Source organism: Takifugu flavidus, chromosome 8 (genome assembly GCF_003711565.1).
Source record: "Takifugu flavidus isolate HTHZ2018 chromosome 8, ASM371156v2, whole genome shotgun sequence".
Classification (NCBI taxonomy): domain Eukaryota; kingdom Metazoa; phylum Chordata; class Actinopteri; order Tetraodontiformes; family Tetraodontidae; genus Takifugu; species Takifugu flavidus.
Genome location: NC_079527.1, coordinates 3,901,605 through 3,929,574, shown reverse-complemented (window position 1 = coordinate 3,929,574; position 27,970 = coordinate 3,901,605). Strand labels below are relative to the sequence as shown.

At 38.9% G+C, this 27,970-nt stretch overlaps 1 protein-coding gene across 6 annotated transcripts in view; it reads right to left on the bottom strand.

Annotated features, from left to right (window-relative positions):
• Positions 1-4,908: 4,908 nt before the first annotated feature.
• The window catches only part of LOC130530421 (MICOS complex subunit mic25a-like), a 39,380-nt gene continuing 16,318 nt past the window's right edge, over positions 4,909-27,970 (bottom strand). For 2 of the 6 annotated variants that reach the window (XM_057041592.1, XM_057041593.1), the window contains 3 exons: positions 25,036-25,106; positions 18,012-18,147; positions 4,909-5,678 (listed from right to left, as the gene is read on the bottom strand). In XM_057041592.1, the coding sequence (XP_056897572.1) occupies positions 5,655-5,678; positions 18,012-18,147; positions 25,036-25,106 (231 nt within the window). In that variant the 3' untranslated portion in view covers positions 4,909-5,654. Of the gene's footprint in view, positions 5,679-18,011; positions 18,148-18,404; positions 21,561-25,035; positions 25,107-27,970 lie in introns of those variants that run through there. The other 4 variants (XR_008951832.1, XR_008951831.1, XM_057041595.1 and 1 more) reach the window with 4 other exon arrangements.

Below are 27,970 nucleotides of genomic sequence, written 5' to 3'. Positions count from 1 at the left end.
TCATTTCCCCTGCAGAGTCACACACAAATACGCTTGTTTTATTCAGTGTTACGGCAAAAGATTAAGCGGTTAAGCAGCACGCTCAGAAATCCAGGAATGGCAACTCAAATCCAGCTACTTATTGTGCTACATTTTTAAAGTGATTCTTTAAATATTTGCCTTCAAATTCTATTCAGTGAGTTAACTTTTAATTAAAACTATTTAGTTGCCATTATACAGTTTAATTGCGCAACACATTTTTAAGATCAGAGGTCAGATGGGAGAGAGAGAGAGAGAAAGAGAGTTATTTATCCAATTGTGTTCATGCCTGTTGCTTACTGTTATGTTGCTATAGCAACATCTAGTTAGGCAGTACATTTTTCCATAAGGTTTTCTTAAGACTTAGCCCCAATTAAGTCAGCCCACACAAATTTAGAAGGCCAGAGAGGAAGCAGAAAAGCTTATCTCCCTAGATGACTTTTTTCACATCAAGTTTTGCATTTGTCTGAAAAGAGAATCAACGTGCAACGTGAGCCATTTAAATAGGGGCAAAAATCTGAAATGCCTGTGCGTGTGTGTGTGTGTGTGTGTGTGTGTAGGACACAAAATTCTCATGAAACATGTCACCTTTTTTATTCATCACATTAAAAGACTAAATATTACATTTAAAATATGAGAACATTTACATCTTGTTTATACTTCTGGGTGTCTAATACTATGAGGAGAGTGAAACGCCATCTATCAGACATCATTAAATGGAGCTTGGTGGAAACGCTATGATAATATTACAGCACTCTTTGTATATTTGGGGTAAATGATGTGTCCAGAGGGGGTTTTGTCTCCTTCAGCCTTGTAAGAAATTATAAAGGTGCCAGTATGCTCATAGAATTTTACACTGTCCTCTTCATATATGCCAGTTATATAATATAATAATCATATAAGTCTGTTATATGCTGTATCTTCTGGAAAACAAGTAAAGATTGCCTGCATACTGAATCCAGTTCATTCATCTATCACATTGTGCTTGAAATTGTATTTTTGTATACGAGAATCATAAAAAAGTGTCAAGGAAAAGGATGATACAAGTTTCAGCCTTACTTCTAGATAATTTGTTGCTTTTATTAGTGAAAAGAGAATGTAATTACACCTAAATTACCTTTAATTATTAAAAGAAGCATTTCGTTAAATACAATCTGCTGTAAATCTCCACTGACAGCATTGACGCCACGGCTATTTCATGTTCTGTTAATCTTTGTGGTTACTATTGGCAACAGCTATGACGTAACCCGTATTCCCAGAAGTAGTTGAATGTGGGTTTTAGCCCATTTATTATTGTTGTCATTAAAAATAACTTCAAAGAAGTGAGAGGGTTTGCTTAAGTTTAAAGTTGTATATTAGACAAAAATAAATGCAACCTCTGCGGTTAGACTGTGACCTTCTGTTAATTGGAATATTGGGAGAAAACCTCATGAAAACACTGTTGTGTTCATGAGGGCTCCTTCTTTATCTCAGGATCGTTAATAAAAGGGTTTTATACATTTCTTTATCGTGTTTATTTAAAAAACAACCCTGGAAGGATACACACCTGTAAATTACACGTGTGGCTCTATTTTCGGTTCTAAATAGCTTGGCTTTGATTCTTCAAGCCATAAAATGTGTTCCCAAGCCTAGATTGTCAGATTATTCATAATGTCACTTTCAAATGGGCAAAGTACACTTTATAAAAATGCATGTTTTTAATTTAGCTCCATGAGAGTCACATGACTTCCTCTTGATAAAAAATCCCATTCATCAGTGTGGTTACTGGTGGCAGAAAACACAAAAGGTTTGTTGTTCAGTGGAGGAAACTTTGACACTTTTTGACACTGAGGATTTGTTAGCTTCCATAATGGTGTTTAGACATATGGATTTTGTTGTCAGAGTTGCATTGGAAAGATGTGTTGCAAGAGTGTCAGAACAAATAACAATAACTCCTGAGGGTTTTTGCTGGCCCAGAGATGGAGTTACATCTTTGGTGCAAGTGTTTTTATACCTTCATGAATGTAGAGGCAAAGCCCATCTTCTATTGATCTGCTGCCCATCGGTGTGTCACGATGCTTGAGATAAAGGTGAGCTGAACTTTCCAATCATGGTAGCTGAGTGTGGCGTGCCATTGCTCATCAGTGGTGCTTTAGATATTTGTTATTGCTGTGAACGTGTTCATGTTCTCTCAACTCAACCAATTTTTATACCTTTGCTGCTCCAAAGATTTGCAACATAATGATTAGAATTGTACTTATTTTATTCGAGTTATATTATTTTAAAAATAATTTTGAAGATTGTCTCTATATATTCTTTAAATGTCAGAATTTGTGATTACATAAACCTAAACGAGCTAGTAGCACAAATCAAACTACAGTTTACACATTGTCTAGCTAATGTGGCTCTACACAATTAGTTATACAATATTTTGTATTTTAAAATAATCTAAAAGTGACCCGTCATGGGCTGATGCATAGCTGATGCTAGTGTCGATTCTGACCAAGCTGTCCTATATAGCAATTTGGTATACACTAAATACAAACACTGATGAAGGTTTTAGGTATCTTTACATTATACTTGACCATACAATGTCAACCCACACACACACACACACACACACACACACACACACACACACACACACGGGAAGATTCTTAAGATCTCTTTTCAGTTTGGTACCATCTTTCCTGTACACACACCAGCACCACATCCCGTGTATACTGATGACTTTAAGACTACAGGAAATCACATTTTGTCAAGGATGGAGATCCAGTCAGTTGCCATGGTCACGTTAAGAGTTAATAGTAAGTCTATTTTACTTATTTTATTTAAAACACTCACTTGATAATGATTAGCTACATTTATAGAGCCAACAAATGGCTGGATGGAATTTCTATACTTTTTCATTGACGGGGGGGGGTGGGGGGTGTTAGTGACTGTCGACTGGAGCTGCACTCTCGTGTTCCTTTTCCCCAGAGCAAGAGTCAGATAAATGGACGACACACATTAAACAGCTTTAAGCCACTCAGCACCAGAGAAAGAGCGGTTCATGTAAATGACGTGTGTGGCAAAAAGAAAAGACAAGTGGGAGAAACAAAACAAAACACAAAGGACGAAGAAAAATGAGAAGCTTAATCTGAGTTACAACAGTAGGGTTCCTTTCTTCCTGTACCTCATCCTTGCAGCTCCATCAGACACCAGAAGTTAAGCACCAGCCATGTAGTTTCCTTTTTTCTTCAGCCACGTTTCGCCCATTGTAATTCCTCTCATGGCATTAGAGAAGTAGAAGGTTTGGATGCGGAGATTCAGCCAATTGCTATCAAAATCTGATCATAAAATCTTAAATAAACTGAAGTGATGAATATACTGCCTATATTCACTCACTCTTCTTTGTAAACAACATTAAATTTCTGATTTGGCAAAAGGAAATAACGTCAATCGAGCCTAGTTTAGTATATAATATACTTAGTATTTAGTATATTACACTAGATATATTTAACCCAGCATCACACAGAATGTCTCTCTGTCATCCGTCTGTCCGTCCGTCCGTCTGTCTGTCTGTCTTGGAGCTTTCTAAAGGGTCTGGGTCTCCAGACAATCTTGAATATAACAGATGCTATTTAATAAAGTTTTGAATTGAAATAATTCTGCATATGAGCTGATACTATATAAGTAAAACTGGCTTGTAGAAAAGCCAATTAACAAGCAACGAGCAGTCCCGTTTGCCCAAGGACACTGTAAATTGTCGAGAAGGAACACCGTCAGCGGGAAGCAGCAGTTTTGGACATATTTCTAATAGTATTACACTTTAGCCATCGTATGCACATTTCTTTCAAAGCTTCTGATAAAAAAGCTTTTTGCCACAACCTTTCGCTTGTAAAGCTGCAATGACAGACGTGGGTGTTCACCTCGCTGTGTGCACGAGCACCATCTCTCTGAAAGGTTCAAGCAGGCACAACAACAGTCCTCCATCTCTTTCTTGGTGCTCTGTACAACCCCCCACCCCACCATTGGTGCAGTGGTAATTGGGTATGACACGGGATCAACAGGGAGAGAGAGAGACCGCATTTGAATGCGCAAAATGTCGTCTTCCTACTTCTCTCTTCTAACCTGATGCCTCCCAACTCTCAGGCTGTGCACACTGCTGTTACCGTGGCAACATCTTCATGACTGCATCCTCTACTCTACCGTGCCTTTTCTTTCATTAAGATTGGCCTCTGGTGTCCAAATGTGTGTGTGTGTGTGTGATGTGCACAGCAGCAAAGTCTTCTAAACCTGAATCTGTGTGTGTGTGTGTGTTCCATCCCAATTACCAGAGCCTCACTACAGATCTGAGAGCTGTAAATCGGGGGAAATTACTCAAAGCTGAGAAAATGAAGCTAATTCAGACAAACGTGTGACTTTAAATCAATTACAGACATCATTATAAAGTCTGGTCGATCTGATTTAAAAGTAACATAACTGCTGAGGACTCCAAATATTTTCAGAGGCTAAAAATGTCATCCTTTATTTATGCTGTGTGGGTGTAGTTGTACTGTGTGTTACGATACTGGGAAACTTCTTTTTTTTTTTACCTTGAATCTCCTTCATCTCAACTTTCTCCTTTCCAGCTCCAGCCTGGGGACAGAAATCTTCCTCTCTGCCTTGTACATTATTGCCATTTTTCTTCCCATTTGATAAATTGCTCAAAGACACGACTCGAGACTGTTTCCATGGGATGTTTGACATGAAATTTTGCATTTTATAATACTGAGCATTGATTCAATTGATGTAGTGGCTTGCTGATGCTATTAGCAATTAGCTCATCTTCAACAATGCAAAATCAAATGTTGGATGACTGGAATATAACAGAATTGGTGGATGTCAGCATCTGATTCTGCTTCCAAAAAGAATAGAGACAAGCAAATATACAGTAAAAAGCACATTTATTCATCTTATGTTATTTAAAGAGCAAAATGATGAGCAAAAAAATAAATTAAATGTTTATTCTCACCTCAGGTCTGGATAATGACCCAAGGATCTGGTTTAACATCAGATTGGTTTTGCTGTCTGTGTATCTTGTCAAATGAACTTGTAAACAACTTAAAACAATGCAACCCTGATCTAGATTTTTAAAAAAACAACTGAATTTGAATAACTAAATAAATTCAGGCAGTACATAACATCTTAGATGGCCGATATTATCTATATTTAACAACACACATCTTTACACAGTCTTCACTTCACCACTTTCTTTCAAATATTTGGACGGTCTCCTGTCATACAGGGAGTGCTTTTTTAATCCTTTCCATCCCATTCAAGCCAGATGCATAGATGTTGTTCAAAAGTCAAATTCAGAAAATGAATAAAAATCCCTGAAAAAATACAAGTGAAAATTCAAAGGACTTAGTGCTAATTTTGTAAAAGTCTCATGTTGCCTCAGACAATAACACACACGCATTATATTTCGTTCCAAAACGTTCATGACACAGAACATCTGAGGTCCTGTAATCAATGCAATCTGGGATAAATATGATGATAACAAACCTTAAAAGCCAAGACATGCTAAAAACACATCAACTCTCCCTTATCTCTCAGGAACGCAGCAGGTGCCGCTCTTCCTGCCAAACTGAAAGCTGTTGTCAGATGACAGCTTTAACCTTTTCTTCCTCTCTTCATCTTTGGTTGATCAGCAGGTTCTAGTGGAAAAAAGACAAGAGGGAATTAGTCAGGCTGCACTCTGGCCACATCCTCTAACCTTTAAGATGCTTTTTAGGTGAACACCTTGCACTTTCACAGATCGAATTGACCATTAAAGTAAAGCTGCGTCTTATAATGGCAGCCTTTGAAAATTAAACGAAATAGGTGCTGACTTTTGTTGTTCCATTCCAATATCACTACTCAGGAGCCTTGTCACGTAGCAAACAAAAATGTAAGGTTGTCTATCGCATAGTACTTGCCAAGCCTTTAAAATTCTAGTCTAGTTTATAAATAACAGAAAAAAAAGAGTTTGAAGTGTGGCAGAAATACTCAAAAATCCACACTGCCTAGTACAACTGTCTTTTGATTTTAAAGTATCAAATGATGACCTGCAGTTTGGGTTTTTTTCTATTGAAGGCACAAAAAAGAAATCTTTGGGAAAAAAAAAAAAGTTTGGGTGAGAATGTGAAAGAATACGGCTTGATATATATCTCTTATAGGCACCATAACCTTGTACTGTAGAGGTACTACCGGTAAATAAAATTACTTTCTGCTCTACCAATAAGAGAGATGAGGTGAAAGATCAACCACTGGAGTTTAATTCTCTGTTCTTGTCTTTTGCAAGGTTTTGTGTACGTCTGAGAAAGGATCAGTCTGCTTTTATGCTCCACCATGAACTGCTGCTCATTACTTTTTGACTAAAAATCTTAATGCTGAATGAGACACTTTTTAGTCAAGTTTGTTTAACCTCCCAGTTTGAAATTGGCTGTTAACGCCTACTCCTGTAACCTTGGAGAATAACCTCTAGTGATCAATAAAAGCGTGGCGATATGCATTAGATGGATAGTCTCAACAAAAGACCATACGTTCTAGAGAATGAGACAATGCTCATGTGTGGCTAATGCCAGATTATTGGCTTAATATGTCAGGATCAATAACCGCTCTGAAAACTTATTAGTCTTTACTTCTGCTTTGCCAGAGCTACAGAATATCTAAGGAGAAGGGCTCTAGCTATCATCAAAAGGCGATTTGACCCTGAGTATTTCATCTTCCCCACAGAATCGCAGGACTATGAAAACACATTCAACATTTTCGGAATATTATTTCATTTGAAAAGATGCTGAAACATGCCTCGTCATATGCAGTCTTTTAATCATTGGTCCTATTACCCATCAATACCTCGAGAGGAATTTCCAGAATGAAAAGTCCCACGCTGATGAAAATAAAAATTTGACTTTATGGTCAATATGGTATTTTCTATGTGCTTATTATGCGTGAAGTTAGTAGTTAAAGTCATGGTTTACGATTTGTGTCATATTTCTGCAGTTTATCCACCTAATGTGATGCAATCAATCGGCGGCAACTTAAAGATGAGCAGAACATGCCATTTTTATGACCGATTTATATAATTGGCTCTTAATCATCCTCCTTTGATTCAAACATGCCAGAATTACTCCAACCTCAAAATGCAGTATAGGCTGTATTAAAACTGTTGTCTTGACAAGAGAGACTAAAAGCATGTCTAATGAGAACTAGCTTCAAATTGAGGAAGTGTCAAGTCTCTAAAACTGAATTTTCAACTAACATTCAACTGTGAAATGATTAAAGTTAAGCACGAGCGACGTCGGAGATATCTCCAGCATGTTCACCATTGCTTTCTCCTGACAACTAGCTGGGAACAGAGTTCATTCAGTGTCATTGTGCTTGTGCTATGGCACCCTATCTATTTCCCATAAGGCTTGTTTAAATCCTTCTGCACCAGTGCGCTACTATATCATTTATCTGTAACAGTTTTATCTGGGCGAAGTCGGACTGTCGAGTGGCTGAATGCTGTAGACACAACACCCCTGCTCTCTAAATGACATCAAACACAATCCACTTGATTTCAGAGTACTAGTGGCCAAGCATTATTGTCAGTTGACAGCAAATGACTGATTCTTGCCCCTAAAATCAGGACAGCAGCCATCTTTCCTGACTAATTTGTTATAGAAATATATGCATTTGTTGAGAAGTGTGACTTTTGAAGGTCTTTCTTTCTCCCTCACTACTCCATTCTCTCTTTTTTGTCCACAGCTTTCCAGAAGACAGAAGAATCTCCATCGGAGAGTTTGTAGAATAGCTCCTTGTAGATATTAGTTTAATTGTGAGTATACTTTTCACATTTAGGAGCAGGGAGCTATTTGGAGCAGTTACTTTGGTCATGTTTAATCACTTATCATTGTGTTATTCTTTGTGGTTTAGCTTTGGGAATGCATCTTTAGTTTGTTTGATATTTAGTATTGTGTAAGTTAATTTGGGGTATTTGACCATGCTTTTATTTTGAAGGTACTGGGTAGCTGGCGTGCACTGGGTGAGATTACATATATGGGTAGGCAGACACAGGTCAGTCAGGCACCTGGGAGGGTTTACGTTTTTTTTTTCCTCTTTCACTTCCATTTAAATTATATTGTTATGTCCAAGACCAGAGAGAGAGAGAGAAAATAAATCAGTTTCTTCAGAGTCCAGGGTAGGAACTGAGTGCGCAAACACAAAGGAGATGCAAGCCTTGCATCCAAACAAGAGAAGGTGGGGAGACAGATGGATTGAGTGACAGGAGAACACAAAAGAGAGGGCTGTATAAAGTGGACTGTTTCAGTAATGTTGTGGCTGTTACAATGTAACAAAAGCTGCCTAAAAGCCCCACTGTTGTCGTCTCTTATCCCAGCTGGTGGTCGTGGTTGTACAAAACCTCTTGAGGAATGAAGGTGACAAAATGCCAGAACAGTGGTGTGGACTTTGTTTAGGGAAGAGAAAAACTCCACAAACATATCAATCAGTTTATACAGCCAAAATGGCTTTCTGCAAAGCACAATACAGGAAAGCATTGATTTCTTTTTTTTTTGAAAGATTCAGAAAATGCAGAAAGAAGTCGTAGGGGGTCTGGTGGTGCGGGTCAACTTCCTGGTGAACTGCCCACAAAGGTCAGGTGCAATAAGTGAAGGGGAAAAATACACTGAGGCTTATGTGGGACACCAATAACACAAAAATAATAACGGTTACCAGGGTTACAAATACTGGGGCTGAACAAAAGTCCCAAGAAATGCAAAATCGAAAAGACAAAGTGAGTAAGAAAATTATGAAGATAGAGAATGAAGCCTCAAATGTGATAACGTTTTCATTTAAAGATTTACTGATTTTGCCCTTGTGTTGTTTTACAGGGGAAAAGCAATAGCAAGAAAAATTGGCAAACTCAATACATAAACATAGAAAGTCATTTTGGTTTCTCTGGGGCAGGGGGTGTTAAATGGCCAGATTAAAAGAATACACACAGGAGACAATACAAGACAGACAAACAAGAGAGGAAGAGCAGCACATAATGACACTTGCTGGTGACTGGTTGTGATTGGCTGTACAATGATCAATACTGCTCTGAAAAAGAGGCTACACTGATGGCTTATGACTTAGGGCAAACAGGCCAGCAGTTTGAAAATAAAATCAATAGGTCCGACATTGCATCAAGGGAAAAAAAAATGAAGGAGGCTGTTGGGAAAATAAAGAGAATGCTTTAGGAGAGAAGCAGGATAAAACAAGAGAGACAAAGAGACTGGAGTATGCACAGAGGCAGGGAAAGAACCAGATGAAAGATGCCTCGTACAGAGAAGACAAGCAAAAAAAAAAAGAAAAGACGGAGATGAAGGTTTCGCAAGAGAGAGATTCGGAATAAAAGCAGCTACATCAAAACAAACGGATGAACCAGGAATCAAACCAAATAATAAAAAATGCATTTGTCTTCAAAATCTGAGATTTGAGGTCTGATATTTAATTAATTAACATTGTGGCTAAAAGAAAGTCACTGATCTACGTAAAGATAAATAAAAATGTCATTTCTAATGCTTGTAAAGCCGTGCTTGGATGTACGGTGACCTGCCATCTGAGGTGCCTGTTATGACTTTTTGGCTGTAGCTTTAGCTTTACAACTCTGGCTGATAACTGTCTTTAGTGTTGAAGTCACTTTCAATGAGGTGAACTGATTATTTTAATAGTTTTAAATCATTTAAAAAAACAAAAACAATTCAATCAAACCTATCAGAACCATAGATTCATTTCAGGGACAAAAAGAAAACAACCTGTTGCCTGAACATTGTATAAATTGGGAACATTTTCTTGGGTGGCGTTATTGAGAGCAGAAATCATTAGAATATATTTCATAATAATACGTGTGACAGTGTATCCAAGGCAGTTTTCTCTGTCACCTGGACTGTATTTCTTCTCTTTGAAGACGTTTCGCCTTCTATCCAGAAGGCTTCTTCAGTTCTAAACTCGCTGGGGAGAGAGCTTGAAAATATAGCCCCTGGGACCACTGCCATGCTAATGATCTGGGTGGTCACCTGAGAGCCGTTGGTCGGGTCGGGTCCAGGTCTCCTGGAATGGTGTGAATGTTTGTTTTGTTGTTGGTAGGAGTGGAGGACTGCATTGTATGTGGGTGATAGGAAGTGCCTCAGCCCACCACCTCTGTTTAAGGATGGTTTTTCCAATTTGACATGGATAGCTTCCTTGACCCCCCTCTCAAACCAGCGGTCTTCTCTGGCCAGTACCCGTACTTGGCTGCCCTCGAAGGAGTGCCCACTCTCCTTTAGGTGTAAGTGGACTGCTGAATCCTGACCCGAAGAGGTGGCACGTCTGTGTTGTGCCATTCTTCTGTGGAGAGGTTGTTTGGTTTGTTTGGAGACCTGGTGACTCACCACCAAGTGAGCCAGCAGACAAAGGGGAGACACCTCAACCGAAACTAGGTGAACGACCCTACCAACGACTCTCAGGTGACCACTCAGATCATTAACATGCCAGTGGTCCACAGGGGCTATATTTCCAAGCTCTGTCCCCAGCGAGTTCAGAACTGAAGAAGACTTCTGGATAGAAGGCGAAAGGTCTTCAAAGAGAAGAAACCCAGTCCAGTTGACATAGAAAACTACCTTGGATCCGATGACCTGGATGACTGAGAATCTACACAGATGTGTGACAGTGTAAAAAATCAGTCTGTCAGTCTGTCACAGTCCTTTCTAATCACCTCTATCGTGCTCCTGTGTCTTCCATGTGCTCCTCAGCCCAATCTGGCGCACCTGTTTGGATCTCGGCTCTTTAAACCCCCTGCCTGGCACTCACTCTTTGCCAGATTGTCTATGTGCTTATGTCCAACTCTCCTGTGTTAGTCTTCGGATTGTTTATTGGTTTTGACCGTGCCTCTTCTCAACCTGCCTGTCCTGGTAAACTGCTTATTCTTCTGTCTCACCAAGTCTTTGCCTGCTCCTTGTCTGTTCCCCTTTGCCTGACTTCTTCTCGTCCTGGAACGAGTTCTTTTCTGAAGATTATCAACCTGTGGAATTATTTCCTGGATTTTCTTTTTTTTTGACGCTGTTCGTTGATGAACTGAGACTGTTTATTGATAAAATTCGATCACTGGCAAAGTTCTTCCGTTTTGTTCATTGCATCTGGGTCCTGCTTCTGTCCATGATGGTGTGATTGTAGGCTTCCATCATAAATGTGTGCAACTACTGTACATGCAAGCACGTGTTGATGATTTTGTGTTGTGATAAACTTTCTCTGTAGAATGCCAAATAACTTGCAAAACCAATATAAAAATCATGCTCATTAATACACATAATCAAAAATTAAATGCCAAAGTCGGGGGTGCGGTGGGGTGTGGAAATATCTGCTCCTTGGCAAATCATCAATATAAAAAGTTCTGCACTTTAAAAGATGATAAGAAACCAGAGCAAGAGCCCAATTAAAGCATCCTAAATTTTTTTAGAAGGCTAGAAAGTAGCGCTACGAATGTTTCATCTAAGGCTTTCCTTTCCAAGAAAAAATGAATACAGAAAACGCCCATGAGGAAACTCTTAATTAGGCTTAGTTTAAAAACTTGCAGACAGTGTGTAACATTCATAAATACATAGCAGTAGTGGAATAAACAAAGAATTGCATTGATAAACTAAGAACTGAAATAATTTGTGAAAAGTTTTATATTATGTATGGTCCGTTGCAGGTCAGAAAAGTAGTAAAAGCTCTCTAATGATCTACTTTATTTCAAGGGGATGCCATCGTTTCTCTTTCTGCCATATATGCTATAAGGTCTCTTAACTTTACTCTACCAAGCACTTCGTAGTATTGGCCCAGCTTTCAAACTGTCCCAATACTTCTGCAACGCTTTCCTTTTTTCCCAACATTTTTCCCTATCAGAACTCTGTAAAGATTCTGACAATCATCTGTCCACATATGCTTCTTTCTTCTGACATTACATTTACTCATCTCAATCAGTTTCTTCCCATCTTCTCAATACTTAAGTTGCATACTGATGTGATTTACAACCTGTTATGTTCAGCATCCTTATCAGCAGTTGTGGTTATTTCTGGACATTTTACATGAGGTTCTATTTAGTTTATTTTTATTATTATTAATGGTGAGTAGTGGACGTGTGCTGCTGTGATCATGGCTTCATTCTGATCAATAACAAAAAAAACAAAGGTGAAAAAACTGAAGAAAAAAAAATCAATAGGACTGTAGGTATTATTCTGCTGTGAGTCACTGGCTTTCTCAAAGTGCAATTACTCAGCAAGCAGATACAGAAGTGTTATCAGTACACCGGTCTTGTCAATAGGGATTTTTCTTTTTTTAGAATAAATGTATTAAAACCTGAAACTGTTTTCTCTCTCTCTAACCTGTTATCTTCTTTTAAGATAGCCACAGTGAATCGTGCTTACAGGCTTAGAAAGCCTTAGGAACAGCACACAAGCTGATATCGTTGACTAAAGAAGTCTTTCTATGATAGAACAAAGAAATGAACAGTAAAATCACATGACAAACATTACAATAACAAATGTACAAGTACTATTAACAAAGCGAAAATGGAAAATTAACTTTGGAATTCCTTGCTGCAGTCATCATCAAGTGATTGCTGCCTAAAACTTTGTCTACGTTTCATATGCTTTTTTTTTTTTTAAATCTGTTTTTAAGCCAGACTGCAAGGAAATTATACCAGTTGGGAATGAATTTTTTTAAATCTTATTGTTTTAAGTCTCTATATTCACTAATTTATTAATCCATGCTCACAAATATCTTTGCCTTAACACAGCATTTATAATCTTTAAAGTCCTTTTGATGGGAAGTGACAAGCTATCAGTCGATCCTCCTACACAGTACTGTGAAGACCCGAATCTTAGAATGGCAGGACTGTCAATGAACAAATAGGCCATCAATCCAAATGAATAGCCAAACAAGACCGAGGTGGAATTAAAGGTGCAAATTAATGCCCCTCACTGAGGAGACGGACAGTCAATCATAATGCACGGGGTAATTTCAGGCAATGCCTGACAAATCTGACATCTCATTTACAAGTCCTCCTACCCTTTGTACCCTAATTTTCTTAACCGCTAGAAAGGGCTGTTCATTTACGTGAGGCTTTGTCCACTGGTGTGCTTGGCAGGGGGCCAAACAAAATAGGGAGTCAATTAAATACAATTGGGAAAATGTGAAGGGCAGTTAAATAATTGCAATTTATAAAGGCTTTAATACATACTCAGGAAGACATTCTCACCTACACAATTTCTGTTGTAGACATTTTCCTTTTTCCTGTACTTCAAAAACGTGTCTTGTATTGGAGTATTTGATCCAAGTTGCTGTATCTTTCAATTAGGTACTACAAATGTGCTCACGTTGTGCTTTGTGGAGATATTTTCACAAGGGGAAAAACTTTCAGGAAAAGTATATCACCATTTATTTGCCATAAAAATATGGTGTGCTTATTGAACCTAAGAAGCTTGTAAGAGTAACGAAGGAAAGTGAGGAATGTCGAAATTGGTGAAATTACATTTCCAGTCTTGTGTTATGGCCTTCTATGTGTCATAGATTGTTACAAATGTTTTGTCTCTTAGCTCCTCCACCAAATTTATATATATATACACTGCTCAAAAAAATTAGAGGAACACTTCGAAAACACATCAGATCTAAACGGGGGGAAAAATGATCTTGAATATCTTTCCTGATTAAAAGTAGGTGATGTATTAGTAACAAAATGATGCCACATAATTTGACAGAAATGAAAATGATCACCCTATAGAGGGGGGAAATCAAAGACGCCCCAAAAATGAAAGTGAAAAAATGATGCAGCAGACTGGTCCATTTTGCCAAAAAGTCATTGTAGCAACTCAAAATGATTCTCAGTCGTTAGTGTGGCCCCCACCTGCTTGTAGTCATGCCTGACAACGTCGGGACTCGCTCCTAATGAGACAACGAATGGTGTCCTGGGGGATCTCCTCCCAGATCTGGACCAGGGCATCACTGAGCTCCTGGACAGTTTGAGGATTAACCTGGTGGCGCAAGATGGACCTAAACACAATGTCCCAGAGGTGTTCTATTGGGTTTAGGTCAGGTGAATGTGGGGGCCTTCCTTCATCCTAGTCACATGAGGTCGGGCATTGTCGTGGACCAGGAGGAACCCAGGTCCCACTGCACCAGCGTTGGTTCATTATCTAACCTGTAGAGGTCTGTGCGTCCTTCCAGGGATATGCCTCCCCAGACCATCACTGACCCACCACCAAACCGGTCATGCTGAATGATGTTGCAGGCAGCATAACGTTCTCCACAGCATCTCCAGACCCTTTCACGTCTGTCGCATGTGCTCAGGTTGAACCTGCTCTCCTCGGTGAAGAGCACAGGGTGCCAGTGGCATAGTTGCCAATTCTGGTGGTCTATGGCAAATGCCAATCAAGCTCTACGGTTCCGGGCAGTCAGCACAGGGCCCACTACAGGACGTCGGGCCCTCAGGCCACCCTCATGGAGCCTGTTTCTCATTGTTTGGTCAGAAACATTCACACCAGTGGCCTGCTGGAGGTCATTATGTGGGGCTCTGGCAGTGCTCATCCTGTTCCACCTTGCACAAAGGAGCAGATACTGATCCTGCTGAGGGTTTAAGGACCTTCTACGGCCCCGTCCAGCTCTACTGGAGTAACTACCTGTCTCCTGGAATCTCCTCCATGCTCTTGAGACTGTGCTGGGAGACACAGCAAACCTTCTTGCAACGGCACGTATTGATGTGCCATCCTGGAGGAGTTGGACTACTTGTGCATCCTCTGTAGCGACCAGGTACCGCACCATGCTATCAACACAGATGTTGATCCAAGCCAAATGAATAACTACAGCAGTAGAAAGTCAATCAGTAAAAAATCAGCCAAAAGAGAAGAGGAGGGAAAAAAAGTATCAGTGGCCTCAACCTGGAAAGCCATTCCTGTTTTGGGGGCCGTCTCATTGTTGCCCCTCTGATGCACCTGTTCTTGATTTCATTAACAACAAAGCAGCAGAAACTGATTAACAACCCCCTCTGCTACTTAACTGACCAGAGTATATATATATATATATATATATATATGTGTGTGTGTGTGTGTGTGTGTGTGTGTGTGTGTGTGTGTGTGTGTATATATATATATATATGAATTGAAATGCTTAGATTGACTCTTTTAGTAGGTGAGGTATAAAACAAATAATATCGGTGGCTCAGAGCAAAGAACAGAACTCACTCTCTCAAATTTCTCCTGAAGATTTGACTGCGGAGTCCCATATCTAAAGCGCATTGTACCCTTTGATTTTGGAGGAACTCCTGGGTATCAGACCAAACAACTATTAAGCCTTACTAAGTGCAACCTTTTAGAAGGCTTATCTTGCAGACATTCAGATCTTGCCCATGTTGTAGTCTCCGAATCGTCTGTGATTAGAAATGCTCTTTCAACCATCGTCCCAGTTTTATTTCAATCAGATTAACTCATTTTTTGCCTTTTTTCTCTAAATTGAGACATTTCTCTCTTGTGTCTCTTTTCAAAACCTTTACTTTCTAAAATCACCCTTTCAATATTTTTCTGTCCATCACCTTCTCTTTTCTCCTCCACAGTGTGACCTGATCACTGGCCAGTGATCATCATCAGAGCAGATAATCGTTCCCAATGGCTTTGATGTCTCTGCGGGCAGTATAGACACTGTATGTGTGTTGTGTATGTATTGGCATCTAAGTGTGGAGATAAATGACTCAAAAAATCCCACTGAATGTGTGGACAGTGTTTGTGGTACATGCTGCAGCGCTCATATCAAACCCAACCCCCAGAGGATAATGACTGGAGGTTGTCAGCTCTGTCTCTGTGAGCTCAGTGGGATCCTCCTCTCATTTGCCATCAAACACACATGTACACGAGCCCGCATGAAAACTGTGCTCTGAACCAGCAGGAAAATGTCAGTGGTATAGAGGCCTTGCCCACTGACCTGCTGTGACACTGATCAAAACACATCAGAGTTGCTTTTTGAGACAAAACAAGATCTGGAATGAATTCAGTCCCAGTAAAGACCTATTCCACTCTGGAATGAAAAGTTCCTATGTACAGATGTTTGCTTTATAATGTCTAGCATTTAGTTGTTGGGTTTTCGAATGTCTGTGTAGATTCTCAATAATCCAGATCATAGTTATCCAAGATAGTTTTCTGTGTCAACTGGACTTTTTTCTTCTCTTTTGAACACGTTTCACCTTCTAACTGAAGTTCAGTTCTGCAGAACTGAAGAAGCCTTCTGGATAGAAGGCAAAACGTCTTCAAAAGAGAAGAAAAAAGTCCAGTTGACACAGAAAATTACCTTGGATGGGTTTTCTAATCATACTTTTTTTAACATGTTCTTTCTCCTCTCCCTCTTTCTTCCACATTAAAAAGTAGCCTACAAGGTCAGAGATATTATACACAAATTTTGCAAATATTCAATGTATAATGGTACAGAAAGTGCCAAAAGAAGAGTGTGAGCTACTTCCCATGTTTTGTGTCATATTTTGCACAATGATACTTTATCTACATTAACACATGTTAATGTCTGGGACAAAATTAACAGTAACAAATTTAGCCTCTGCAAAATGGTGGGACTTGCAAACATTTTTACAACCAGTGGAAAAATAAACAGACTTTTAGATGGTCTTTTGAATTGAAGAGTATGAAGTAACAAAGATAACCCACAGGGGGCACCTTTATGTACATGTCAAAGCAGCTAGCAAAGAGCAGCATGTGGTACATGTTGTCTGATGATGATGGTGAAGAACACCTTCAAATGAGCAACGGACAACATTGTGCAACATTCTGTCTTCTACACATCTTACGCTTCTTCAGCTCCCAGTTTCTTTTTAACTCTATGAGTCTGTAATTTAAAACTGCTGAAGATATACACCATTTAGAGCACATGCCTGAATCCAAGTAAGTAAAAGTTTCTGTCTATCTACATATCCGCCCATCCATCATTGTGACTTTGACCACTATGACCTTTTGCACATAAATCTCAACCCTACAACTAAACCTTTATTCTTATTTTGCTTACATTCTTTCAGCAGTGGTGTTGTAACATCATTGAAGACCTTAAGGTAAATTGAGGATAATTATGCATATTAATGAAAGCAAAGTCTGATCATGCAGTAAATACATCACAAAATCCACCGAATTCATACTGGACATAAGAAAGACTTTGTGAAAAGAAAGTGGAAGTAATTTCCAAATTTTTGGCCTGTGGTGGATATTATGTTGATATAACTGCTTGGTTATAATTAAGTGCATGTCTATAATTAAAAAAATGCTACACTTTGTCATATTTTCTGTTACAGCTTAAAAGATTTTGCCCTGTAGGGTGTATCCAACTACAGCGAGAAATTATAGAGGCTGAAGTGACAGGCTGAACTGCCACTGAATACTTATTTCTTAGGAAGCCCAAAGAGTGTTTACCTTTGAAACAGTGTCATTTTCAATTCAGACAGGGAAAATTTCTTGTGGTGAAGAACATGGATTTCAGACTTTTACATCAGACAATCACTATGAGAGCTGAATGCTTCTCATGACATTTTCCCTCTCTAAAAGCCTAAAGTGACAGCACTCAAAATCTCATCAATCTGTTTTTTTGAGGTCTTTAACTAGCCCAGAATAGACTTGAGAAGATGAAAAGAAATTAATTTCTTTCTTTTACATCAGACAGTGTTCTCCTATGGAAATAACAACCTTTCTCACCATGGAAAACTTCAAAAGCTGCCTGTCAGACTCAATTCTCATGAGGTAAACCTATCTAAAATTTTGCTTCTTTAAAGGTCCATATAAAATTTATATTCTACAATAATATAGTTCTGTTGCTGTTTTGATGTGAAAGCTGTTGTAGATGGTTAAAAAAAAGTAATTCATGTGTACCTCCATTTTCTTCACATTGGTGATAAGCTAAATATAAATAACTAAAACAAGAAATTTGCAAAATATTCAACTGTAGTAAGATGAAACACAAACGCTAAAATTCAGAGGAGCACCCACCTTCTTCGCGGCATCAATACACTGCAAATATGCTTTGGCCAAGTCTGCACATTGCAGAGAATGGTCCTTATTCCCCTTGTAACAGGATAAAATCTGTGTTTGCAGATTCGAACAAACCGGGACTGTGATGCGAGCCCTGGAACAGACAGATGAAAAAAGAAGTACTCTCTTATTTCACTGTAAAACAAAGCAAAAAACCCAAACAACACCTCAAAAAACTGAAATGTAAATATACTTTATGTTATATTATATGTAATATACAAACACAGGTTCACCATAATTTGACAACTCTCAAATGTGGACATCAGCGTATACATTCAGCAAACTCATTTCATATTTTGCCATAACTCCCCCTGCGTATGTCCAAGGTTGATTTTCAAAAATGCACTCGAATTCCATATTTACTCATGTTTATTTGGACTAATAATGCAAAACAGCTATTAAAACTATTTCTATGCAATGCCGCAAACTCCCTAAAAATGTACATACAATATATTTCACATGTAGTAAAATGTGGTAAAAGTCTTTATTTAAAAAAACAAAAAACAGACAAGCACACTGAATGTCACAACATCTTGTAATAATCCTACTTTAATAACACAATGGCACGATCACACAGCATTACAAATCACCACACACACACACACACACAGAAATTACAAGCAGTCTGCAGCCATATACAGGCACACAGTCAAAATTTCAAGTTAAGATTAATTCTATTATATTTGTATCAGGTGCTGCACTACGACACACATTTTCAGGGTAAAATCTGATGATATTCAACGCTTTAAACTATCTACAGTGAGTATGGAACGTGCTTCATTCCAACTCCCGCCATTAGTGTTAAATCACATTTAATTGAGTGGGTAGGTTCAAGCTAATCAAATCCATCAGTAAAGTGTGTGCTTCCAGAGATCAAATCGGACATGCTTAATTTGATATGTGGGTGTACAATAATTGGTCTTTGCCTGTCTATCTGTTGACTGTTAACTATGACATGCTGGTTACCAAGGTGCCTCGCTGTAATGAAGTCTGAATGTGTGAAGCAGGAACAAGCTTAGTTGTGCACACCCACGCTGTTGTGAAGTGGCATGCACACAAATGCAAGCATGCGTGCACACATGCAGACATCCTGGTACTATTATCTATGTGATGACTTTTGTTGACATAACATTCCCTTACCCTAAACGTAACCATGCCAACTAAACCCCTAACCCTAATCCAAACTACATTCTAACCTCAACCCTAACATCAAGTCCTTTGACGTTCTGAAGACCAGCCAACATTTCCCCACTCACCTAAAATGTCCTCACTTTGCTAGTAGAGTATGCATTTTGGTACATAATGTGCAAAAATACAAGAACACACACATCCACAAACATTAGTTCTGAGATGTGTTTCCTTTCTACTTTCAGACACATTTACGTGAGCAACATTAAACACAAGATTTAATTAAAAACAAATTAAATACAGCTTTTGGCTTTGATTGGTGGAAAACATGTGACCTTGGTGTTTCAATTAAAGCATACTGTTTCTTGATATCTTTATGAGTAGAATCAGTAATTCTGGCTGAGATTATGTGAGGGTAGATGAGAGATTAAAAAACAAAAATAGACATCAAAATATACAAAGGTGAGAAGGGGGTCAAACAGAAGAAAGGAAAGAAGTAAGGCATGTACTGTCATAAGCCCATTTGAAAACTGTTTAAAAGAGTCAACTCTGCAACACCTCCAACACCTAATTTCCCTGATTAATCTTCCAGTTTTCTTCTCTGACTTGTTCCCTTTCTTGCTTTTCCTGGATGCAGCCCCTCTTTTTTCCTCTCATCAAATTAATGACACAGAATATGAGGCGTGCCATCTCTCCTGCTCTCTCCCTCTCCCCCCTCCTCCCTCTGTCTCTTTCAGGCCTCCAAAGATAAGGAACTCTCCTTTAATTTGAAATAAATGGCCTTCATCAGAGGAGCCAAAACCTTCTGATAGCGAGGCATGGTTTATTAGAGGCGCTTGAAGCAGAAAATTGGCTCAGTAACTGCAAAAGCTAAAGCTCCATCCACATACCACACCAAATTGAAGGTAAAGTCTTAAATCAACAATATCAACTCAGACGCTTCGAAAAATAAATAAATAGGGGAAACATGGACATGGTATGTTAAAAAAAAAAAGAAAAAGCAGAGAGCAGTGCTTTGGGTTCTTGCATGCTGTTGCAGAAATGATAATTTAATGTGTGTGGGAGTCATTTTGCAGCGCTCTCTAAACATCTATGAGCTGTAAATACAACAAAATTCATACAGTTAGATTAGTTCTTTAATTAAGGGGGATGCCTATTATTTTTAATCTCCCAAAGCAGAGGCGGAGGCGCACATAATGTTCGGGCCTTAGAATTGTGGACCATGCAGACCAGCTTACCAAGACAAAGACAGGAAGGAAAATGAAAGAGGAAAATTGGAAAATACCAGACAAAACACAGACCACCAACTATAAAAGGTTCTGGCAAAGCTATGAGACTGATAACGAAGATGCCTTTTATCGCCTCTAAACCACGCTTCCAAGTTAAGAGAGATTTATTATGTGTGTGTGTTTGTGTGTTCTTCATATGAAGCATTTTATGTCCTTCATGCCATTTATTTTCTATTCAGTGAACTACAAAGTATGTGTATCTTGGCTTTTGTTTCGAGCTTTTAATTAGGAAAATCTTGTTAACATCTAACAATTAGTAGCGCTCAAGAAATGAAAAATGCGGCGCATCCTATGTTCTGACAGTGATTTGCAATTTTAGTGGAGGCCTGCTGCGACATACAGCATCATTTATTTCCAAAGTTAAATAAAATATAGCAAGCCTATTTCAAACCTGTCTAAATAACATTTCGGCTTAGGAAAAAAGTTTAAGTGAGAGAACTATTCAAAAGACAGCACAAAATTGACTACCTAGAGGGGGAAATGAATAGTTGGATTAAAAAGGGCTGATTTTCAATACAAGCTGCCTTAGCACAGATGGTAAAACATTACAAAACAGTAAATGAGGGATTGATGAGATTGAGGATTGTAAAGCAGTTTATTTCACCAACAGACTTCGACAAAAGTGTGAAGAGGTTTTATGATTGTTTTTTTCTTTCTTTAAATGCTTTCTCCCTTTATCATGGGGACGGTCATGGAGCCGATCCCAGCGGCATATGGAATAGGCAGGGTACAACCCCCAAATCTTCACATAGGGGGTTCCATATGTGAGCTTATGGGGGTTTGCTACCTTGATCATTGCTACCGTGAAGGAGTCCTGGAACACGTCTGTGTAGATTCTCAATAATCCAGGTCATAGTTATCCAAGGTAGTTTTCTTTGTCCACAAGGGCTATATTTTCAAGCTCGCTCCCCAGCGAGTTCAGAACTGTAGAAGTCTTCTGGATAGAAGGTGAAATGTCTTCAAAGAGAAGAAATACAGTCCAGTTGACAAAAAAAAAAACTACCTTGGAGTCCTGGAACCTTCCCACTTGAACTGTGACCCTCATCTTCTCATGCCGGTTCCCTACACACTCAGCTGTTCCCCATGATTGCTATCAGATAGAATCGTGGGAATTAACACAGAATGAGAAGTGCACGTAATTAGAATAACAATCATAGCGCAATGAGCATTTTAAGTAAAACTTGATAATCTCCCCTGTCAGGACTAATTCCTAGACCACCACCAGCATATATCCTACATATTGAATAACGTGCATTAATGCTAATCATTTAATCTATTTCAATCATCTATATCTAACACCTATTCTTGTTATGCTGAATGGATTGGGCATAGCTACATCATGTTCAATTTGTTTAACATGTTCCCTCTGATTGAGGTAAATGATTTTGTCAACACTTGATTTGCAACTGAAAAGGATTAAAATTTTCTTATTTTAAGCTGTGTAAAGTGGAACAAAGTTAGCAATTCAGATTGGGACACCCATACGTAAGACGCCAGCTCATTACAGGGTGTGAGCTTTTGCAGATTCTGCACCTTGCTCAAGGGTACCTCGGTGGCACTCTAAAGGTGTCCTGGCACCTCCCCCCTGCAACCAAAACACCTTGTAAATATTGTCTGCACCAGGTCTTGAACCAAGAACCCTCTGATTCTCTTCCAACTCCCCTTCTGACCGCTTCCACCGCCCCACCACTGTTTTTATTTTCAATAGTAATTACTAATTGTCTGCAACAATGTTACGCTTTGAGGAACACTTCTAATCTAAAGTAATACGAAGGTAGGATTTATCTCAAACTTAGAATTTCTAAAATTGGCATGCTTTACCATTACTTGCATGATTAATATTGGTGCAGTGATAAAGAGAAAAAAGAGGGGCGATAACAAGCAAGAGCAGGCTCCTGCAGAGGGAAAGAGAAAAGCTGAGTGGGAGTTGCTCCTTATCTGTAACTTGTAGCTTGTATGCACCTGCACCTTGACAGCTTTGCAATTGACTGAGGGCACACATTCCTGTTTCCCTATCTTGTATCTTCACCCTCCTTCACTCGGCCTTGCCCATCTCTAAAGCCCTATCACAACAGCAATGAAGAGGAGTGGGCCCTATATATTACATTGCTTTTACTTTGGCTGTCAAAGCAAATACTGGAGGCAAAACCATTCATTTCAATGCCTCTTGCATTTTTCAGGCGGCTATATTAGTTAATCTATATCCTTATATACTGCACAAAACACATCAGATCTAAACGGGGGGGGGGGGGGGTGATCTTGAATATCTTTCCTGATAAAAAAAATAGGGGATGTATTAATAACAAAATGATGCCACATAAGTTGATAGAAATGAGAAAGTGATCACCTATGATGATCACCTATAGGGGAAAAAAAGACACCCCAAAAATGAAAGTGAAAAAAATGATGCAGCAGACTGGTCCATTTGGCCAAAATGTCATTGTAGCAACTCAAAATGATTCTCAGTCGTTAGTGTGGCCCCCACCTGCTTGTAGTCATGCCTGACAACGTCGGGACTCGCTCCTAATGAGACAACGAATGGTGTCCTGGGGGATCTCCTCCCAGATCTGGACCAGGGCATCACTGAGCTCCTGGACAGTTTGAGGATTAACCTGGTGGCGCCAGATGGACCTAAACATAATGTCCCAGAGGTGTTCTATTGGGTTTTGGTCAGGTGAACGTGGGGGCCTTCCTTCATCCTAGTCACATGAGGTCGTGCATTGTCGTGGACCAGGAGGAACCCAGGTCCCACTGCACCAGCGTTGGTTCATTATCTAACCTGTAGAGGTCTGTGCGTCCTTCCAGGGATATGCCTCCCCAGACCATCACTGACCCACCACCAAACCGGTCACTCTGAATGATGTTGCAGGCAGCATAACGGTCTCCACGGCATCTCCAGACCCTTTCATGTCTGTGGCATGTGCTCAGGTTGAACCTGCTCTCATTGGTGAAGAGCACAGGGTGCCAGTGGCGTAGTTGCCAATTCTGGTGGTCTATGGCAAATGCCAATCGACCTCTTTGGTGCCGGGCAGTGAGCACAGGCCCACTACAGGACGTCGGGCCCTCAGGCCACCCTCATGGAGCCTGTTTCTGATTGTTTGGTCAGAAACATTCACACCAGTGGCCTGCTGGAGGTCATTTTATAGGGCTCTGGCAGTGCTCATCCTGTTCCTCCTTACACAAAGGAGCAGATACCGATCCTGCTGAGGGTTTAAGGACCTTCTACGGCCCTGTCCAGCTCTCCTGGAGTAACTACCTGTCTCCTGGAATCTCCTCCATGCTCTTGAGACTTGCTGGGAGACACAGCAAACCTTCTTGCAACGGCACGTATTGATGTGCCATCCTGGAGGAGTTGGACTACTGTGCATCCTCTGTAGCGACCAGGTACCGCACCATGCTATCAACACAGATGTTGATCCAAGCCAAATGAATAACTACAGCAGTAGAAAGTCAGTCAGTAAAAAATCAGCCAAAAGAGATGAGGAGGGAAAAAAGTATCAGTGGCCTCAACCTGGAAAGCCATTCCTGTTTTGGGGGCCGTCTCATTGTTGCCCCTCTGATGCACCTATGTTGTATTTCATTTACAACAAAGCAGCAAAAACTGATTACTTGCATGCACGTAAACACACTTATTGTATTTTTCTTCTTAAACACCCCATTGGAATGTTAAATACTTTGAGTTTCAATAATTATTACTCAACAGTTTTTTTCTCCTTATTTAGACGGGTCTGTTTTTCTGACATTATCAAAATCTGCAAAGAGTGATTTCTGGTGTGCTGGAGTTCGACATTTGTGAATGCTGCAAGTTGAAGTTCTTGCTTCTCTTCTCATCATCTTTTAGTTTGTCTTCATCTTTGTGATACACACAAATATAGAACCACACACAGACACACACCTTTCAGAGTGCAGCAGAGAGAAAAATTTTGCTGCAAGGATTAAATGACGGATTAACAGACAGACACACACACACACACACTTCTTATACACAACTTACAAAATGGAAGGGGGCCTTTTAGACAATAAAATGTATTACATTCTATAGTTGCTTTAGCTATAGCATATAACATGCCCCACACACTTTCATAAATTTGCAGATTTGATAGTTGCACTAGCCTGAAATCAATATGACTACATGGCAACGTCTTAAAAAAAAGTTTTAAAGATGGATAAGAACACTAGAAAGTACATTTAAAAAGTAATGGTAAAGCTTTGATTGGTGTAACTTTAAACTGCGATACTATAGTTATACACATTCCACTGTAAACCCCTGGTCAGAACCTGATCTACAGCACCAGGATGTGTTGACTTTACTTTAATATAAGTGTAAAAAAGCAGTATTCAGTCAGTGGAGATGGTCCTGCATTGTCATAAATATAAAGAGTTTGTTACATTGACAGATGTGTGAAAAATGTGTAAAAAACATTAACATCTAATGCTAGCTGTTAGCATTCTGCATATTTTTTCACCTGTGTTGGTGTGTTTATGAATAATATTACCAGGATTTTTTTTAACACATTTATAACTGGTGGACAGTCATTTTATGTGTGCACGTAAGTATGCCTCACCTCATTTTTGCTTCAGTCTCAGAAGCAGCCTGGTGAAATTGCTCCTTGCTCTGATTGTATCTTTCCCAATTCTATGAAACACAGAAAAAAAGAAAAATCATGAAAAAAAACTTCTTTTACATGTGAAAATTTCTTTACGGCATTCAAAGTTTTCTCTGGGCTGATAAACAAGATTTAGAGTTGTAATTCTTTGAAGCATATTTCCTTTACATTCTGACAGACAGTGGCACAGAAAAGCATTTTCATACATCATACATTAACATTGTTTAAATTTGAGAGCTGACAGGCAGTACCAAGATCCAAAGCTCCAGTTCACGGTTCGCCATTTGTCGTTCACGGTTATTTACATCTGATTTAATTGGTTTTGTGCACCTTTTCTATGAATTTTGATGTGACCAACCAATCAAGAGATGTATTATCTTACATTTGTTACCAGGCACTCTAAATGAATAGTGTCCATGAGTTTAGAAGGCACTGGCCAAACCTTTCAACAATTATGCTTGACCAACTCAGGGGAAATAATCAACTGTTATGATTGATTATTTATTTTGCATATAAGGAATAAAATGTCATTCAAATCAATAAAAATGTTTTTTAAACCCTGGCCTTTTCTCAAAAAACTTGAGCTCAGCAGTGGTTGAATTCTATTTTTATATTTTTATATTATATTTTTAAGAGCACATTGCACAGGAGGACATTGTAACAATACAGTAAGTGTTCAGCATGTTTGATGTGCAATGGACTGAAATTGCTATCATATGTTAAAGATTCAGGGCAAATAAAAATTGCACTCACATTGGCTGTCACGTCACTGTCCTGTATTTGTCATTATACAAATAATGATATGGAAAACATGATTAAAAACCCAGATGGATTGATTCTCAGCAGCGAACTGGAGCACATTCATTTGTACACAGGCATAAACGTATGGTTTAAAAAAGTACACGTATTGTTAACTAATTCATACAGTATATCACAACTACACTTTGCCCGTGGGTTATTATAATACATTAGTCATATGTTTCAGTGCAGCTTTCAAAATGTACTATTGTGGTCTAATGTGGCCACAAAAGTGTGGGTTTTTGTGTGTCTTCTTTTGTGTTAGAGAAAAGCATACTACATGTGTTTGAGGCAGGAAAGTGTTCCTGCTTTCTTTTGTTGAGCATTTAGTTAAAAAAAACCCAAAAAAACCCAGATGGACTTTAAATATGGATTGGGGTGAACATGATCCATTTCTACTGGTCCAGTAAAGCTTGTACTGGTTGCTGCCACAAAGTATGAAAAGACCATCAAGGAAAAGGTCAAAACACTAGAAAGCACCCCACTCTTTAATGCTATGCCTTATTAAAGGGGAAATGCATTTACAAACCTGTGTTGTAGTTAGCCTCGCAGTTCCACCAATATGCATATGCATAAGCAATATTTGTGGTTCAGTATCATGCATAAGGCTTCAACACATAAACTGCTGGGTTGTGCAATTGAGCCAAGAAGCTTCATATCAATAAAGCAAACATCCCACCAGGCTGCAGACTCTCAATTTTTGTCAATTTTTCAATTTTCCTTTGCTCTTCTGCTATTATTGTAATGATTAACTTATACAATAAGAAGCTTGATTGCTTGATTTAAGGTTACTAAAGCTGGTTATTACTTATAGGTAATTAAAGAGCTATAACTGCAGTTCACAGTGACAATGCAAACAAAGAAAACAGATACACTATTTGCAGCCATGGTCACATCGCAAACATTGTGCAATAATGTTCCTACGGATTATTAGGCTGAGAAGTCATCTGGGAAATCAGATCTTTGATAACTTACTTCTACACTCGGTGTAACGCCATAGGCAAAATACTCAAAATTGATGGCATGTGTGCATGGTACTGCTCTTGATGACTACTGAATATAAATTTAAAGCACCTACAGCAGCAGGTGGGTGTGACATCAAACACATTTGATGCCAGTTAAAACTGCATGATCTCTTTATAAGGTCTCTTTGGAAAACTTAATCAAAGATGTTAAGAAGCTCAGCGTTGTCACTGATAATTAACAAGTATTAAGTAATATATAATTAACAAGAATAAGTACATAAAAACCCCAAATGTTCTGATAACAAAGAAGAGCAAATTAGCCATACCATGTAAGTTCTGCCTGCTAACAAGTAGACAATATTGTATGGAAATGCTATAGTGTATTTGTTGTAAATTTAACTGTTTCAAAAAACTGTCACACAATGTTTTTCTGATGATTTGTTCTGATGACTTTCGCTGAATGTGTCAATCCTACCTGTCATAAAACTAACGTAATTTTAAAATGATTCACATTAATTGCTCATTGTGTTAATATTGTGTCTTTTTTGAACTAACCAAAAGGATATCTTTTCAAGAATATTAAGGGACAATATTGGGGAAAAAAGATTGGGTGTGGGAGTCTTGATCTAGCAACAGCCAGTCAATCTAATTTTGGCCTTTATTTTCTCTTTCATTAATTTCTCTCTGATGTTAAACACTGATGAAAAAAACATACTGGTTACTGCAAATGTGCTCTGAAACTTTGATATGGTATTCCGTCTCTGTCAAGAATAATTTTGATACGGGCGCTCGCACAGCCTCACACACAGTCCAGGGTCGACATCGTGACATAATATAAAATTCTTTTGTGTTGTTCACTGAATGCTGTCACTGTCAGACCCAAAGGTTAGATAAAGTGCGAGTGTGTGTGGGATAAAAGACTGCTCTTTTAACATTTTGATCAAAGTGTGTGTGTGTGAGAGAGAGCGCGCGAGAGAGTGTGAGAGGAAGAGGGATGAAAGCAGTTGTACTTTGCAGTATTTTTTAACCAAAAGGAAAGAAAATCTTTACACTTTATCCCTTGAAAAACAATGACCTTAATTTAACTAATGCACTTAAAAAAGGTGTGACAGACTAGCTGTACCTATTAA